We start from the raw sequence: 17,923 nt of genomic DNA on the forward strand, positions 1-17,923 counted from the left end.
TATATATATACACACACATATATAAATATGTATATATATACACACACATATATATGAAATCACAGTGGGCACCAAAACACTTTACTAAACTGAAAGCTGGTAAAAGGCTTACTTTCTGGGCATCCAATTGTTGACAGGCTCGCTGGCTTCTTCTGAGATCTCCTTCTAGCTTCATTTCATCTTGCTTATTTTTAAGTCGCATTCTAATTGAAAGGAAAAATTATACACTGAAGGTCTACATTCTCTTTAACCATTTTATATGCCCAAGTACCAGAGAACATACCACAGTAAAGAGGAAATAAAACCAAAACCAGCTCAAAAACAGCTTTACCGAAACTGTTCTGCAGCTTTTTCTTCAGCTTGGTTTTTCATGTGAATCTTTTTTCTGTAGCTTTCCAATTTTTCCTCTGCTTTCCGTTTTAATGATGCCTCATGACCAATGCCACTTTTCCCTATTCGAACCGAAAATTCTGATGAGAGACATACTGACTTTGTGCTTCAAAACAAGACAATGTATGTACAGATTAAATGCAATTCTCACTTGAGTACTACCACTCACAAATCATTTGAATACGCTAATAGTAGAAAACACTAAGGTTTTTAAGCCCAAAACATAATCTGATTTTTACAAAGATTATTAATCTCATAAGATAGTAATACTATGAACAATTTTTCGAATCAGAAAAACAGTATTAACTGTTATAGTTTTACTTAAGTATGATGAATAAAGTATATCTTTTTCTCTTGAATTCATCCAATGTATTAAGCAAAACATTTGGTAGGTAAATCTGTCTCAGAACACTTTTATTCTATTTTATTTTTATAGAGACAGGCTGGTATGTAGTGGCACAATCATGGCTCACTGTAACCTTGAACTTGTGGACTCCAGGAATCATCCCACCTCAGCCTCCTGAGTAGCTAGGACTACAGGTATGTGCCACTACACCCGGGTAATTTTTAAAATTTTTGGCAGAGACGAGGTCTTGCTATGTTGCCCAGGCTGGTCTCAAACTCCTAGCTGCTTTTTTTTTTTTTTTTTTTTTTTGAGATGGAATTTCACTCATGTTGCCCAGGCTGGAGTGCAATGGCGCAATCTTGGTTCACCGCAATCTCTGCCTCCTGGGTTCAAGTGATTCTCCTGCCTCAGCGTCCCAAATAGCTAGGATTACAGGCATGCGCCACCATGCCTGGCTAATTTTGTATTTTTAGTAGAGATGGGGTTTCTCCATGTTGGCCAGGCTGGTCTTGAACTCCCGACCTCAGGTGATCTGCCCACCTCAGCCACCCAAAGTGCTGGGATTACAGGCGTGAGCCACCGCGCCCAGCCGACTCTTGGCTTTAAGCAATCCTTCTGCATCGGCCTCCCAGAGCCAAACAGTTTTAAGATATTTCAGTGGACAAAAACAGTATTGCACATTCAACGGTTATAATGATTTGTTCTTCCCACATTTGTGTAGTTTAAATTTTATTTTATACTCACTAAAACTTATTTCTTTTCTGGTTGAAGATGTTTAGAAATTTAACAAAATTTTACTGAACTGTAACAGTACCATCATAAAAAAAAAAAGTATTTATGAGCAAATATATGTGGTAGATCTAAGGGTAAGTTATTATTACTGGCAAATATGCTCCAAAATAATTACCTACCTGTTTTGATATTGAGAGGAATCGGTTCAACAATACCACCCCCTGAAAGAGAATGAAATACAAACTACTTTAGAAAATCTTCCTCAAACTACAGGACAGTGTAAGTATGCAACTTTACAATGCTCTATGCATATGCCCTCCTGTTTCAATGATATTCAAAACTGAAATCTGAACATCAGTATTCTATATATAATCAATTACCTCCCTTGTCTTCAAATACCTACTCATCAAAAAGGCTGATTCACAGCCTCCTATGCCACCTGAAGGTGGAGTTTTAAGAAGGAACAACACTGATATTATTAGTGCAAGAGGGTGATAGCCTTAAGTGAAAGCAAAGCAATTACGATAAAGGAAAGAAAAACTGTTTACAGAGGTTACTATAAATATATAGCCTCTCTATCTTAATAAGCAGTTTCACTTCCTAAAAAGAGAGGTGAGAATTAAGCTTCTCCAACTGGACAGTCACTCAGATGGCTGCCACAGGTACAGAGCAAGCAGGGCAAAGTCTTGCCATCATCCTCAGTGTTGTTTCAATGTCTTTAGCTATTGCACTTCTCAACCCACCACTTATCACCATTCTTTGCTACTTCTGTTGTAAGCCACATCCATCTCAGTTGTTAGTGCCTTCAAGGCTAAGCTGGGCTGATAAGCAGCTCTTGATGGCATATGTGGTATCTAAAATAGATGCGGGATGATGAAAGTTCTCCATAAGGCTTATTAATACATAATAGACTAAAAAGCCCAAGTTGTTTTAATTTCTGTGTAGATAAAGATTAAAGCATCAGCTTTGGTCCTCATTCATAAGTCACAATTAGGTGTTAAGGAATACCTGTCTATTTCCACTCGTGACTTACCACTCTTGCCAAGTGCCTGACCACTTTTATAGCCCATCTTTTGCAGCAAGGCAAACCCTTTGTTTTCACAGCCTAGTGCATTCTTCAACCCAACGTTACGTCTTTCTTGTTCTTCTTCTTTTAAACTCTTCTGCCTGTTTTTCAAATTGGCTTCCTGTTGCTTTTCTTCTTTTCGGCGGGCTTCTCGGATTTGCCTTAGCATTGGCAATCCTGGTCTGATATCTTCTCTGAATAAGGGAAAAGTTTTTTTAGATGAGCCCATAAAGTTTTCTTTTCTTTTTTTAAAAATTTTTTGAGATGGAGTTTTGCTCTTATCGCCCAGACTGGAGTGCAATGGCATGATCTCGGCTCACTGCAACCCCCACCTCCTGGGTTCAACCGATTCTCCTGCCTCAGCCTCCTGAGTAACTGAGATTACAGGCGCCCACCACCATGCCCGGCTATTTTTTGCATTTTTAGTAGAGACAGGGTTTCGCCATGTTGGCCAGGCTGGTCTCGAACTCCTGACCCCAGATGATCCGCCTGCCTCGGCCTCCCAAAGTGCTGGGATTACAGGCATAAGCCACCACGCCTGGCCAAGTTTTCTCATAACTCTGTCACTTACTCACCTGACAACAGTTAATATTTCGGCACTACCTCTATGATCATCTTTGTTATTATGACATTAGAGCCTAATCAGTGACCTCTAAGAATGGCTGTTTTAGTAGAAATGATGAAGGCTGGTGCCAGATCGTAGGAAAATAAGGAAAGCACAAAGTTGAAGAAATCAGATATAGTAAGTTTAGACTTACTATGTTTCTAGGATGTTGGCAATAATAAAGAACAAAGTTGTATATAATAAAGAACAAAGTTGTCCCAACTACTAGAAGAGACAATATGATGAAATACAGGAAAAGGAGTAAATTTCCTTGGAAGAAGGCAATAAAAAGGATCATGGGCAAAAGTACAATGGTTAGCATTAAAAGGAGGAAGTGGCTTCTAGTTTCTTTGTATGGAGGCATAGGAGGTACTTCCATAAAGCAAGAAGACTGACTTTCCAACCGCACATTTAAACTCAATGTCAGGCTGGGCACGGTGGCTCATGCCTGTAATCCTAGCACTTTGGGAAGCCAAAGCCTGAGCTCAGGAGTTAGAGACCAGCCTTGGCAACATAGTGAGACCTTGTCTCTGCAAATAATAAAAAAGAAGAGTTAGCTAGGCATGATGGTGCAGGCCTGCCAGTCCCAACTACTTGGAAGGCCGAGGTAGGAGAATCTCCTGAGCCTGGAGAATTTGAGGCTGCAGTGAGCTATGACTGTGCCACTGCACTCCAGCCTGGCTTACAGCGTGAGACCCTGTCTCAAAAACATAAAATAAAATGTCATTGCTTAATCTACACATCTTACACATATCATTGCATTGGGTATGCACATTTACTTACTGGACATTAATGAAGGAATCAGACATATAGTCCTCTTCTTCTGCCATGTTCAACTTCATATGGCTATAGTATCTACAAATAAAGTAACAATTACTTTTTTTTTTTAGTTTTTCAGAGTGGAAATAAACCTTTCTGTATCTGCAGCCATGAGCTGTCTCTAGAGCTCCACTATATATTCAGGTGCCCTTTGGACATCTTTATCTGTGGACGTTTCGAACTCAACACTCATTTCTTTCCCCTCTCCCCAGCCTTCTACATCCCCTGTATTTCCATATTAATGTCATCATTATCTCCTTCTTCCTGACCTCTTATGAAGCTCTGTCAAGTCTTCCTCCATAAAACTCCTCACAGACATTTTTTCTACAGCTGCGACCACTGCTTTAGTTCAGGCACTTTTTTTTTTTTTCCTCACCTGAACTATTACAACAGCTTCTTAACCAGCTTCTTAGTTGGTCTCCTCTTCCAATCCATCCTCTGCACCCCATCCAGAGGTTTTTTGTTTATTTGCTTGTTTGTTTTTAAATACAAGTCAGGTCAGGTTACTAGCCTGTTTCAAATCCTTCATTAAACCTGACTCCGTAGGCAGTGGGAGACCAGTCAGTTTTGCAAAGCATGAGATGTTGTCCTTCATAATCTGACACAACTGTCCCTAAGGATTCATTATTCAAGCCCCATGGCTTCTCACGGCCCTCTGAACACAGCATAGACATTTCTTCCCTGTAGGCCAAGGCTACCCTCCCTTCAAAAACCTGTCCTGACCACTCCAGGCCTTTCTCTACAGCACTTTATGTCCAAGCTGCTCATGTGGAACTCGATAGAGTTAACAACTCACTTACATGGAAATATTTTTGAGGGACAGTTTCTATCCAGAATAGTTAAAATCATGTAATTACTGGCCCTTAATGGGTTAAAGTAATTATCTACAAAAGTACTACTCAAACTTTATTGTGTATACAAAGTGCATTGAGATCTTCTTAAAACGCAGAATCTGATTCTGGGGCTGGAACCTGAGGTTCTGCATTTCTAACAGGTTCACAGGCAATGTCAATGTTGCTAGTTCAGTTGCTTTTAAGACAAAAGTGTAGTCACTTGTTGTGGTGCATATATACTGTTTTTTCCTGCCTACCATCTTTTCCTTTGGGAACCCAACCCTCTGCCCTTCATGTGGTTCTAGTAGAAGGTGGCAATGTCACTATCCCATATTTCCTTGGGCACAAAGATGGTGAATTATAGTACCCTATGTCCAGCAATAGGGGATGAGATGACCCAGCCAGGGAAATAACCATCTCTTTCCTTACATTATATGAATATATGGGTTGTCGGGGAAAGAAAGTCTTTGATGGGTGTTTCTGAACTGGGAGAATGTGAAGCTGGGCTGTGGATGGCCATCTTCTTGGCCACATGAAGGGATCTTGTCTGAAGAATGAAGCCAGATAGAGAAAATGAGCCTAGTTTTCAAGGCCGTGGATTCTTTGATGCTGCGACTTAGCATTCTACCCCATTACATAGACTAATACATTTCTGCATTACCTAAGCTTGCTGAAGTAGAGGTTCTGTCAACTGCAACCAAGTGTCTAGAAAATTACACTGGATGAAAAAAGGATTACTATACTAATTTTTAATGGTTTTCTTTTTTGCTTTTTGAGACAGAGTCTTACTCTGTCGCCCAGGCTAGAGTGCAGTGGTGTGATCTCAACTCACTGCAACCTCCACCTTCTAGGTTCAAGCAATTCTCCTTTCTCAGCCTCCCGAGTAGCTGGGATTACAGGCATCCACCACCACACCCAGCTAATTTTTGTGTTTTTAGTAGAGACAGGGTTTCATCATGTTGGACAGGCTGGTCTCAAACTCCTGGCCTCAAGTAATACACCTGCCTCACTTGGTCTCCCAAAGTGCTGGGATTACAGGCATAAGCCACCATGCCTGGCCTGGTTTTTTATATTTTTAATGTATATCTTCTCAACTAGATAATGTATATCTTGTGTTAAACACAAAAACAAGTCCCCTATATCATCCCTACCTATCACTGCATCCCAAACATAAATGCTTAATAATTGTTTAGCAACAATGAGGATAAAAAGGGTTTTTAATATTTGTGATTTTATAACTTTTTCCTATGTCAACATGTCATTTTTAAACACTTTTTAAATAAGTACAGAAAACACATAAAACAAACACACAGCTTAATACATTTTTGTGAGTCAAACATTCTTGTAACCATGTGGTACCCTCCAACATGGCTCCCAATCATTCTTGCTGCTTGGTTTTCTACATCCTTAGTGTAGTCTCCTTCCACAGTGAACAGGATTAATCTGTGTAACCAATAGGATTTTGTGGAAATGATGGAGTTGATTTATTGGTCATAACTGCAGCTCTTAGGTCATTCTAACTTTGAAATTGGATGACTCACTTGAAGGAAGTCAGCTGTCACATAAGTATACTCAAGAAGCTCTATGGAGAAGGTCACACGATTGGAATCAAGACCTCCTATTAAAAGTCAGCACAAACTCATGAGCCACAGGAGCGAGCTACCTGGGAAATGGATCCTCTTGCTCCAGTCAGGGAGGCCTTCAAATGACTCAGCCTGGGCTGGCATCTTCACTGCAACTTCTTAAGAAAGTCCATGCTAATAAACTAAGCCAAGCTGCTAACAAATTCCTGACCCATAGAAACTCTGAGATAACAAATGATTACAGTTATCTTAAGCTGTTACATTTGGGGATAATTTGTTATGCAGCAAAAGTTATCAGGAGGTAGAACCTTATCAGGCACCTGGGAGCCCTCGTCCCCTACCCAGTTGCACCTCTCTTTTGGTTCTAAGAATAGTCACTATTCTGGTTTTTATGGCAATCATTTCCTTCATTTTCTTGGTAGTTTTGTCATCCACGTGTGCATCTTTAAACATTACAGTTTAGTTTACCTATTTTTATTATAAGTTAAAAACGTGCACTATTATATACAGCATTTATAATTCACCCACTCCCTCTAAACCTGATTCTTCATTTGTAATAACAGCATTTTTACACATAATGGTTTAACATTTACCCAGTATATCACACATTTTTATCACACTTAACCACCACTAACAACTCTACAAGGTAGGAATTGTTTTTCCTATTGGAGAAATTAAGGCTCAGTATGGCTAAATGACTATTTGAAAACCACAAAGAATCCAGGTCACAGTGCCTTGCAAATAGGATTACATTGTTTTTAAGAGACCTATTTAAAGTGCCAGGCACATCTGAATGGGGTTACAGGTTGCTTTTAAAGCTCTCTTTCTATTGGTAAAATATACTTTAGCATTATCCATTTCCATCAAACATAAGCATAAACGTCACAAGGCGATACTCTGGCAGAGATGATGGAGGCTTGGACCAGAGTGATAGCAATGGAAGTGGTCGCATTTGGGGTATACCTGAAGGTAGAGCTTACAGGATTTGCTGATGTTGTAGGTAGTATGTAAAGAACGATGTCAAGATAACGCTAAGTTTTTGGCCTGAATGCGTGGAAGGAGTTAACATTTTTTGAGAGTGGGAAGACTGTAGGAGTAGATTTGTTTTTGTTTTTTTACTGGGTGTAGTCAGGAAACAGACATATTGAGAGTACTATTACATATATAAGTGGAGAGATGGACCTACAGTACAAATGTGACAAGAAATGTCCCACTCTCAACACTACGCTCAGGAACCGCTGATCCCTTCCCTCCCGCGTTCCTCCTGGCTGCAAGCGCCCCACAGACGCAACCACCCACGGATGGAAAGGTGGCTGACGGTGTGATATGGTACTCACGGCCAGCGCACGCTGCCTTTTATCATTCTACCGGCGCTCCCCAGACCCTTACCTGACAGCTCTCTTATCTGACAGCTCTCTACTAGCCCCGGTTCAGCTCCGCGGAGCGCGCGCTGCGCATGCGCCCACCAACCAGCATCGGACTTCCGGGCCTCGGCTCACAGCAGTTTCCGAGCACAGACTCAATTGGAAACTTGCGGTGGGTGATAGGAGGACGTGGTGACTGCGCTTGCGCAAGACCAGCCCTCCGCGCAAGCGCTGTTCCCTTGTTTCCTGCAGGCAGGAGTGCGGGAGGTGGGGCATCCGGGTCTCTTGGTGGCTGCCTCTGCCCCCGGAGCTCAGCTGATCTGCCTTTTCAGACTAGAAGGTGAGGTCGCGGAAGCATGCACGTTGACACGCACGGACTTCTGTCCCACGTACATTTTTAGACGGGTGGGGAGGAAATTTGAGTTCGTACTGAACATTTTCCCTTTTCTGGCTCCCTGCGCAGTTTCGAGCCGCCGCCTCGTGCTATTGACAGCCTGCGGAACCCCACGGAGGCTTGCGGCGGCCTCTTGCGTTTCCCCGGGTCCGCCGCTTTCGGTTTTTGGAGTAGCCGGGTGAAGCCAGACCCCGAGCGCGCGAGGCTTCTCGGGTGCATTCCTGACCGCCCGGTGTTGTCACTGAGGCTTTGGCCGCCAGGACCTGGCCGCCCCACCCATCCCCTTTGGAAGAGTCTTGGAGACCTGCAGTTCGGGATGTCTGTGCTGGGTGTTTTGACCTCAGTCCCCCTGACCAGGTGCAGCGCGGGAGGGTAAAGGTGCGGTATACCGAGCAGTGGACGAGAAAAAGAGGAGGATGGTTGTCAAGCCCGGCTGGGGTGTTTGATCTTAGTGCTTCAGTTTTCTCATTTATAGAACGGGTAAATGACATATGTGTTGCTGGACATATTTCTTCTGGAATAATGCCTTTTTTTGGGCAGTAATTTATTTTAATTTTCCTTTCACTCCATGATTCATTCTTCCTTATACCAAGCAGTTTTTTTCGCTTTTTTTTTTGTTTGTATTTTTGTCCTTTAAAAGTATGTTTTCAGGTTTTGCCTCAAAGAAGTTGAGTTTTTCCCCAAAAGAAATGAGTAGTCATACTTTTCTTAGTGGGTATATTCCATAAAGCTTGACTTTCAACATTTTACAAGTATTTTTTACTCTGTTAAATTTAAGGTGTGAATTTAAAACTTCAGTAATGGAGTTAGCCCACAGTTTATTGCTAAATGAAGAAGCTTTGGCTCAAATCACTGAAGCAAAAAGACCGGTTTTTATCTTTGAATGGTTGCGATTTCTTGATAAAGTCTTGGTTGCTGCCAACAAGGTATGGTATTGCTCTTTTTTCCCAGTTGCATTAATGTAAAGAGATTATGTGGTCATGATTTTTAAGAAAACATATATTATGTTTTGGAAGGTTTGTGGGTCACTTACGGAACTTGAGAATATTGCACGAATGGGAATTTAGTGGCAAAACTCAAACCTCGTTTAAATCCGGCTCATTGCCTACCTTCTTTATATCTCTACCTGTGCAGTTCATTGTAACTGGAGAAAAACATGGCTACATGATTGGTGTCACTTTAAATTTATCATCACCCATTGCAAGTGATCTCTCTATGCAGCCTAACAATCCCAGTATCTTCACTTATCTCTCTGAGGAGTCAATAATAGGCTTTTTTTTTCTTTGTTTTCTTCCTGCGTAGTCTCGATTAAGCTTATTTTTTATTGTCTGTGTATTTTATATTCTGTCTTTAAAAGTAGCTATGGCCCGGCCTGGTGGCTCACGCCTGTTATCCCAGCACTTTGGGAAGCCGAGGTGGGCGGATTACCTGAGGTCAAGAGTTTCAGACTAGCCTGGCCAACATGGTGAAACCCCGTCTCTACTAAAAATACAAAAATTAGCCAGGCATGGTGGTGGGCGCCTGTAATCCCAGCTACTCGGGAGGCTGAGGCAGGAGAATCGCTTGAACCTGAAAGGTGGGGGTTGCAAGGAGCCTAGATCGCGCTATTGCACTCCAGCCTGGATGACAAGAGTGAAAACTCCATCTGGGAAAAAAAAAAAAAAGGTAGATGCTTCCCTCAAATGTCTGATGATCTTTGGCTGCCTGTTCAAATTTAAAAGTGAGTAGTAAAACCTTTTCTCAGCAGGGCCAGTCTTTTAAACTGGACTTCACTGTAGGCTGGTCTGGTTCCTGACCGTAGTATTTCAGATTTCTGTAGGCTGCTTAGTCCCCAGAAGATACTTTTCTACTCTCAGGTCTGAAGAGTATATGGCTAGCTGGCTATATTCTTGGAATTGTGGGAGAAGAGTGGAGACTTTAACATTCAGTATGTGTACTTTCACTGCGTATCTGTGTTTTCAGTGCAGTTTTCCCAGACCGCAACTGTGCCTGGGTCTCCTAGTCTAGACATATGGTATTTCACTCTTCCCAGAGAATAAGGTTTCAGTCTGCTTCCATAGTGGAAAAGAGGAGTCTTACTGCTTCTTAGACTCTCAACCATTCCCTCTCTCTCAAGGTACAACTTCACTCCCACCTCCAAAAGCTCCTAGGGCTTAAAAATACCACGATCTCTTAGGGGGTCCTGTGTAGTAAGATAGGTCCTTTCTTAGCTTTCCCTGTTGGGAACACTTGGTTTCCAAATATTGTGCTGATTCTTTTTCGTATTTTCTTTACCCTTTGGATTTGTGCTTTGTTGTTATTATTCCTCTTGTTGCCCTTTAGTATGGTTTTAATGGAGTTTCTATGGAAACAGTTAATGCTTGACCTAATGTAAATGAGTTAATAGGTGCAGCACACCAACATGGCACATGTATACATATGTAACAACCTGCACTTTATGTACATGTACCCTAGAACTTAAAGTATACTAATAATAACAACAACAACAAAAAGAAACAGTTAATGCATGGATTCACTTGTAATCTTTAACTAGAAGTTTCTGTTTTCTCTTAAATCCCCTACAACCGGGAATTTACTTCCACTCCACTGAAACAGCTCTTGTCCAGCCATCAGTGGTCTGGGCAGTCAGTGGTCAGTATTCTGTCTTATTTGATCCATCTCTATCTTTTCACCTCGAAACACTTAAAACATCTTTAATTTTGTTGTGAAATTGATAAATACAAGACTATATAAAACATAGTTATGAAACATAATATGAATATCTGTACACCCTCCACCCAAATTAGAAAATAATATTGTTTTCATTGCTTTGCACAGTTTGTGTGAAGTTTTCTTCCTGTTCGTGGCTTCCCAAGACACTGTTAGGTTTTGGTTCCTCTCCCACTTCACTAACTACTAATTGTTCTTTTTTAAGTCTTCCTCAGTTCAGGGCATTTTTTAAAAATCTGTACATATTCCCTCAGTGATATCTAATTGCGTGATTTTTACTATCATCTATGAAATAGTGATTCCCAGAATAATGTTTACTCTACTTCTTTCTTACCTAAGTGGCATCCCAGAGTTAACATACCCAAACCAAATTCTTGATTTCTCCTCCCAAACTTGTCTTTTCCCCTATGTTCTCTATCTCAGGAAATGACCATTTCATCCTTCTGGTTGCTCAGGGGGAAAACCATAGAGTCATTTTTGACTTCCCTCTTTTTCTCAAATTTCACGTCATATTCACCAGCAAATCCTATGGTTTCCTCCACAAATTAATCCAGAGTTTACTTGTCTCCATGGTTACCACTATCATCTCTAGATTATTGCATCTGCTTCCTATTTGCTCATGATGCTTTCCATTTGTGGACCTTATAGAGTATTCTTAGAAGTCAGAGTGAGCCTGTTAAAGCATTTAGATCACGACCCTCCTCTACTTCAAACTCTTACTCAGAGTAATATACAAAGTTCTCTTAGTGAGAGTAACATACAGAGTTCTATAGTGGGGTACAAGAGACTACCTGATCTGGCCCCTTCTATCCTTCTGACTTCATCTCTTACTACTTTCTCTCTCTTACTCCGCTCCAGTCAAACTGGCCTTCTTACTGTCTTCAAGGATGCTAAGAATGCTCCAACCTCAAGGCCTTTATGCTTGTTCCTTTGGCCTGGAATGTTCTTCCCCTGGGTATCTGCCTGGCTCACCCCTTCGCTTCTTTTCAGAGAGAGGCCTTTTCTAATTAATCCACATAAAACAGTAAGCACCCATACTATTCATTTGTTTGTTTGGTAAACTCTATCCCTCCTCGCTAGAATGTAAACTTCATGAGGGCAGGGACTTGTTGTCTATTTTGTTCACTGTTGCACCCTAGTACATGGCATACATTAAGTACATAATAAATATTGTTTGAATAAATGAATGAATTCTAGGTATTGATTATGGGTAGAGCTGGGTATTTTTTTTCCTGTTGCCTAGGGCTCTTCAGTTTCTTTTGGTTTCATTTGCTGGCCTGTAACTTTATGAACTGTTGACTTTGCTTTTACATGGGAAACGTATCTGGATTGTAAGATGTCAGTTGTCCATACACCCAATATTTTGCATCTTTAGGCTGCTGATTTATTTCTCAGTAAGTTGGTCTCATAACTTTTTGAATCAGAGTCTTCACTTTTATTGGAGCTAACCTTTTGGCTTTGGAGGAGAATGAAGGAGAATATTTAATGTAGGAAAGAATGGCTCATTTCTTACTGAACTTTTCCATAACTTAAAAATTCTCACGGTTTATGTTTAATACAATACAAATTTTTAATTATTAGAGTGCCTTAAGCGTTAAGTAGTTTTTATTTTGATTAAAAGGTAACAAAAAAATTTTTTAATGATGTTCTTTTAAAAATGTTTTTGTAACAGACCGATGTAAAGGAAAAACAGAAAAAACTTGTCGAACAATTAACTGGATTAATAAGTAGTTCACCTGGACCACCTACACGAAAATTGTTAGCTAAAAATCTCGCAGCCCTTTATAGCATTGGAGATACTTTTACAGTTTTTCAGACACTTGATAAATGCAATGACATTATCAGAAATAAAGATGACACTGCAGCCTACTTACCAACAAAATTGTAAGTACTTACTTTAACAGGGGCCCTTGAAGTTTTATTTTTTCTTTCAAGGAAACTTAGTAGGAGACTATGGACCATAAAAACCCCCAGGTGGGTGGAACCTGTGACATGCTGCTAACAATGAGAGCTCTAAGTGGATTGAGTTGTGATGGGAAGAAAATGAGTTAAATTTTAGGCATGCTGATTCTGGAATACAAATGGGAATATCCAAATGACAGCGTATAATAGGTAGTTGGAAATTCTTGTTGGGATTTTAGAGATTTGTTGGGAATGTAGTTTTGGTGAGTAGGCTGAATCCTTTGATATGAGTAAAGTTACCTAGGAGGAGGAGTATATTTGAGAAGAGAAGAGAAGGAGTATATTTGAGAAGAGAAGAAGGAGTATATTTGAGAAGAGAAGAAGGAGTATATTTGAGAAGAGAAATTCTTGTTGGGATTTTAGAGATTTGTTGGAAATGTAGTTTTGGTGAGTAGGCTGAATCCGTTGATATGAGTAAAGTTACCTAGGAGGAGGAGTATATTTGAGAAGAGAAGACGGCTAGGGATACAACTCTAGAACATCAACATTCAAAGGGCCATGGTCAGTGTAATAGCTTACAGAGGAAATAGAGAGATTATTCAAAACCTGGATTCTGATTTTTAGGTCTACTTTTAGGTAGTTACCTGGTATCACTAGGTAACTACCTAGATACATTGTGATTAGATTTTGTGTTTTGCTTAGGAGAGATGTAAACCTCAAAAGTTTTAGAGGAGATTAGACAGTTCTAGTACTTTCTAGTTTATTTTGAAGTTTGAAGCTATGTTCACTGCTACTTAGCAAATACACACATAATTTTATAGTTCTGGTTAAGTAGAATTGATTATACATTCATATGTATTTCCAGTGGATCCATGGGTCCTATTTAGGAAATCTCTAATGTATGCTGGCATGTGACGCCAGTCATTTAAAATTTATTATCAGCCTACAGGGTATCAAAAAGCATGAGATTTGGAGTTGAAGAGGTGAAAGTTGATTCCCTGATTCTACTGTTTATTATGTGTTTGATTGTGAGCTAAATTTAGTTAACTCTCTTATCTGTAAATTGCTCAGATCACACAGCTTTTATTTATTTTTATTTGTTGGAGCGGGAGTGACTCGCCTCATGGTAGACCACCTGCCCACTTCCAAGATCCAACTACACATAGCTATTAGATGGTGGGTTCTAGGATTTAGGCACAGGTCTGCCAGACTCCAAAGCATCCACTCTTAACCACCGTGCCCTACTTTTGCCTTTAAGCTAAACCCACAGCTGTTCACTTACTATTGACCTAAGTGACAGTGGGGTCATTTCTTGCTCCTGAAGAAATGTGTTGCTATTGGTTTATTCTTCCGAGTGTTCTGTTAATGTAATTTAGATTAAATTTTACAGGTTTACAAATAGTATAGTATTATTTGTAAATTAAGAGGCAGACACTGTGAGCAATGCAAATGTGTGAGATATATTCCCTGTTTCTGGAGTTTACATTTCCACTGGCAGAACAAGATAGAGACATATAAAATGGTCAAGTTACAACACAATAAATGATATAATTTTGTCAAAATGAGTGATTGACATTAGTGTCATATATAATGAAAGAAGAGAGGGATTGTTGAGGATTGACATAATTTGGAAAGTCTTCATAGAAGGAAAGCTTAGGGGCTGGGCGCAGTGGCTCACGCCTGTAATCCTAACACTTTGGGAGGCCAAGGCAGGAAGATCACCTGAGGTCAGGAGTTCGAGATCAGCCTGGCTAATGTGGTGAAACCCCATCTCTGCTAAATATACAAAATGAGCTGGTAATGATGGCACGCACCTGTAATCCCAGCTACTTGGGAGGCTGAGGTGGGAGAAGGGCTTGAACCCAGGAGGCGGAGGTTGCAGTGAGCCGGGACCATGCCACTGCACTCCAGCCTGGGTGACAGAGTGAGACTTTGTCTTCCCCCTCAAAAAAAGAAAAGCTTGGATTTCTTCCCAAATAATGGGTATGATTTATTATGTACATATGTAGATTCTTTTGTATTTTAACAAGAAAACAATTTATAGTATTTAACAAGAATACAGTGTAAATATAGTATAGTATTTGTTGCAGTTATGAAGGATAAACAATTTTCGATAGTTGAAATTAAGGATTATAGCCAAATGTGTCCTAGACAAATGCAGATTGATTTCTGAAAATGAGAAAAGTATAATTGTATCATTAACCTGAACGATGACCAGTGAAATTGTCACTTCTCACAGGGCTGCAGTGGCTTGTGTCGGAGCATTTTATGAAAAAATGGGGAGAATGTTGGGCAGCGCATTTCCAGAAACAGTGAATAATCTATTGAAATCTCTGAAAAGTGCAGAGGTAAGTTTTACAAGCGATATTATTTGAATATTTGCTTGTGGCAAGAGTTAGATGTCAGCTAAAATATGTTTGTTTCTTTTTCTGTCACTGTGGTACTCATATTGCTTAACAAGGAGGTAATTTCAAATTATTACTTGTCCCTTCTTTTAATATACATCAGGGGGAAGAGAAAGAATGCTTTTCTTTAACAATGAATAGGTTTACCTGTTATTTTTTATTTAGTCCTGTAATACTTTTGGATTGGCTTTTTTTTTTCTTCTTTTTTTGGTACCATAGCTAATGTGTTAATTTTCTGGTTGCTGTAATAAATTACCTTAAACTGGGTGGCTTAAAACAACAATTTATTGTCTCACACTTCTGGAAGCTGGAGGTCTGCGATAAGTGTCAGCAAGGCCATGTTTCCACTGAAGGATCTAGAGAAGAATGCTTCCTTTCCTTCTTACCTTCTAGTGATTGCTGGAAATATTTGATCTTCCTCGGCTTATAGATCCATCTCTCCCATCTCTACCTCCTTTGTCACATAGCCTTTTCCCTGTGCCTGTGTGTTTTGTGTCTAAATTATTTTCCTGTTCAGTGATACCTGTCATTGGACTAGAATTGGATACCTCTTCTGGGAACTATTTGTCTATTCATTAATTAAAAAGAATTGATAAAATATTATTTGTCAGGCATTAAGCGTACAAAGATGGTCCTGACCTCAAAGAACTGACAATCTAGTGGAAGAGATCTAAGTGTGAATAAGCATTGTGATACACTGTGATGAGTACACTGTTAGAAATAACAATAAGCACTATGAGAATACGGATATAAGAGTTTGAGTTAGTCACAGGAAGACGAAGGTTTGCCATATTTCTGACACTTTTTTTAAATGTGTTGGTTGTTTTCTGCTTCCTCTTTTGGATGGTTTATATATTTTTTCTTAACTATTTTATACTTAATATTTTATATTCTGAAAATATTTTATATTCTGAAAGTTTGGGTCATTGAGATATATTGAAGCTTTTGAGTCTGTCTTCATGTTCTCAGTATATTGTATGTACTTCAGTAAGTCATAGAAACATTGGAATATATTTACTTATCACCTAATTTTTAAGAAAGATATTATTTAATGGAATATTCTTACTTTCCAGGATACTTAATTTTATTGTACTTTTCATTATTTACTGTTTATAATTTGGAGGTAAGACCATTAGACCCAAAGAACTTTTGTCTTGGCATGTTCTTGTTTAAATATGGAATTTATTTTACAAAATCTTTTTTTTTTTTTTCCTATACATGTCTAGTCTCAAGGGCGAAGTGAAATCTTAATGAGTCTGCAGAAAGTTCTAAGTGGCCTGGGTGGTGCAGCAGCTTCCTCTCATCGTGATATTTATAAGAATGCCAGGTCTCTCTTGACTGATAGGTCAATGGCTGTTCGATGTGCAGTGGCCAAGGTTAGTACTTGACCAATTTAGAATACTGCTCCTTATCCTTCTTGCTCTTAAACAGTCAATGATTTTTTTTCTTTTAAAATTTTAAATTATGTTTTGTGTTCCAATGGATTAAATTTTCTAGAATTATATATAATCGTATCACATCATGAGATATACTTTTGTGCATATGTGTATTCTGGCTTCTTTTGCTTAGTATAATTATTTTGAAATTCATTTATGTTGTATATGTATCCATAGTTCATTCCTTTTTATTGCTGAGTAGTATTTCCTTGTATGGATATGTCACATTGGTTTGTTCACTCACCTGTTATAAACATTTGAGTTGCTTCCAGTTTTGATTATTATAAAAAAAGCTTCTGTGAACATCTGTATATAAGTTTTTGCATGAACATATGCTTTCATTTCTCTTCGGCACATACCTAGGGATGGAATAGCTGGTTCATAGGGCAGATTTAGTTTACCGTTTAGATAACTACAAAACAGTTTTCCAAGGTACTTGTGCCATTTTACATCTCTACTAGCAGTGTATGAGAATTTCACTTCCTCCATGTCATCACCATTGTTTGTTACTGACAGTCTTTTTAATTTAAGCCATTCTAATGGATACATATCTCATTGTATCTCATATCTCAATGGTATCTCATTGTGGCTTTAATTTGCATTTCCCTAATGATGAATGATAAGCATATCTTCAGGAGCTTATTTGCCATCCATATCTTCTTTGAAGAAGAGTGTGCTCAATCTTTTGTCCATTGTTTTATAGGGTTGTTTTGTAATTACTGACTTTTGAGAGTGTTTTTTAGGTTCTTTACATATTCCTTTATCAGATACGTGATTTACAAATATTTTCTCAATCGGTGGCCTGTCTCTTTATTCTCTAAATAGTGCCTTATAAGGAAAAGACATTTTGAATTTCATCCAATGTATCTGTTTTTCTTATATGAATTGTGCTTTTGGTGTTGTATCTAAGGAAACATTTTGTAAACCAGTGTTTGTCCTGTGTTTCCTTCTAGAGGTTTTATAGTTTTATACTTAGATATATGATCCATTTTGAGTTAATTTTTGTATATGGTGCAAGGTTGGAATCAAATTTTTTTGTTTTTTGTTTTCAATATGGATATCCACTTCTTCCAGTGCCATTTCGAAAAGCCTGTCTTTTCTTCACTAAACTCCCTTTGCTCCCTTTGTTGAAAATCAGTTGTGTGTGTATGTATAGGTATAATTTTGGACTCTATTCTGTTTTATTGATCCATTTGTCTATCTTGATGCCAACAACACTTTTCTTCATGACTGTACCTTTATAATAAGTCTTGAAATCAGGTGCTGTTAGTCCTCCAACTTTGTTCTTTTTCAAAATTGTTTTGCCTAGTCTAGGTTTGTCAGTGTCTACAAGAAGACCA

The 17,923-nt window shown here is 39.1% G+C and overlaps 2 protein-coding genes across 2 annotated transcripts in view; one reads left to right on the forward strand and one right to left on the reverse strand.

Moving 5' to 3' along the window:
* GPATCH11 (G patch domain containing 11) overlaps positions 1-7,831 on the reverse strand; it is a 14,899-nt gene extending 7,068 nt beyond the window's left edge. Inside the window, 7 exon segments of the mRNA XM_011967634.1 lie at positions 113-203; positions 332-452; positions 1,648-1,689; positions 2,502-2,728; positions 3,922-3,993; positions 5,452-5,456; positions 7,784-7,831. Of these exon segments, the coding sequence (XP_011823024.1) occupies positions 113-203; positions 332-452; positions 1,648-1,689; positions 2,502-2,728; positions 3,922-3,993; positions 5,452-5,456; positions 7,784-7,831 (606 nt within the window).
* Positions 7,832-8,006: 175 nt separating this feature from the next.
* The window catches only part of HEATR5B (HEAT repeat containing 5B), a 105,230-nt gene continuing 95,313 nt past the window's right edge, over positions 8,007-17,923 (forward strand). The window contains exons 1-5 of the mRNA XM_011967636.1: positions 8,007-8,077; positions 8,910-9,057; positions 12,513-12,724; positions 14,982-15,090; positions 16,374-16,523. Coding sequence (XP_011823026.1) covers positions 8,932-9,057; positions 12,513-12,724; positions 14,982-15,090; positions 16,374-16,523 — 597 coding nt within the window. The 5' untranslated portion in view covers positions 8,007-8,077; positions 8,910-8,931. The remainder of the gene's footprint in view (positions 8,078-8,909; positions 9,058-12,512; positions 12,725-14,981; positions 15,091-16,373; positions 16,524-17,923) is intronic.

Source organism: Mandrillus leucophaeus, unplaced genomic scaffold, assembly GCF_000951045.1.
Source record: "Mandrillus leucophaeus isolate KB7577 unplaced genomic scaffold, Mleu.le_1.0 Scaffold805, whole genome shotgun sequence".
Taxonomy (NCBI): domain Eukaryota; kingdom Metazoa; phylum Chordata; class Mammalia; order Primates; family Cercopithecidae; genus Mandrillus; species Mandrillus leucophaeus.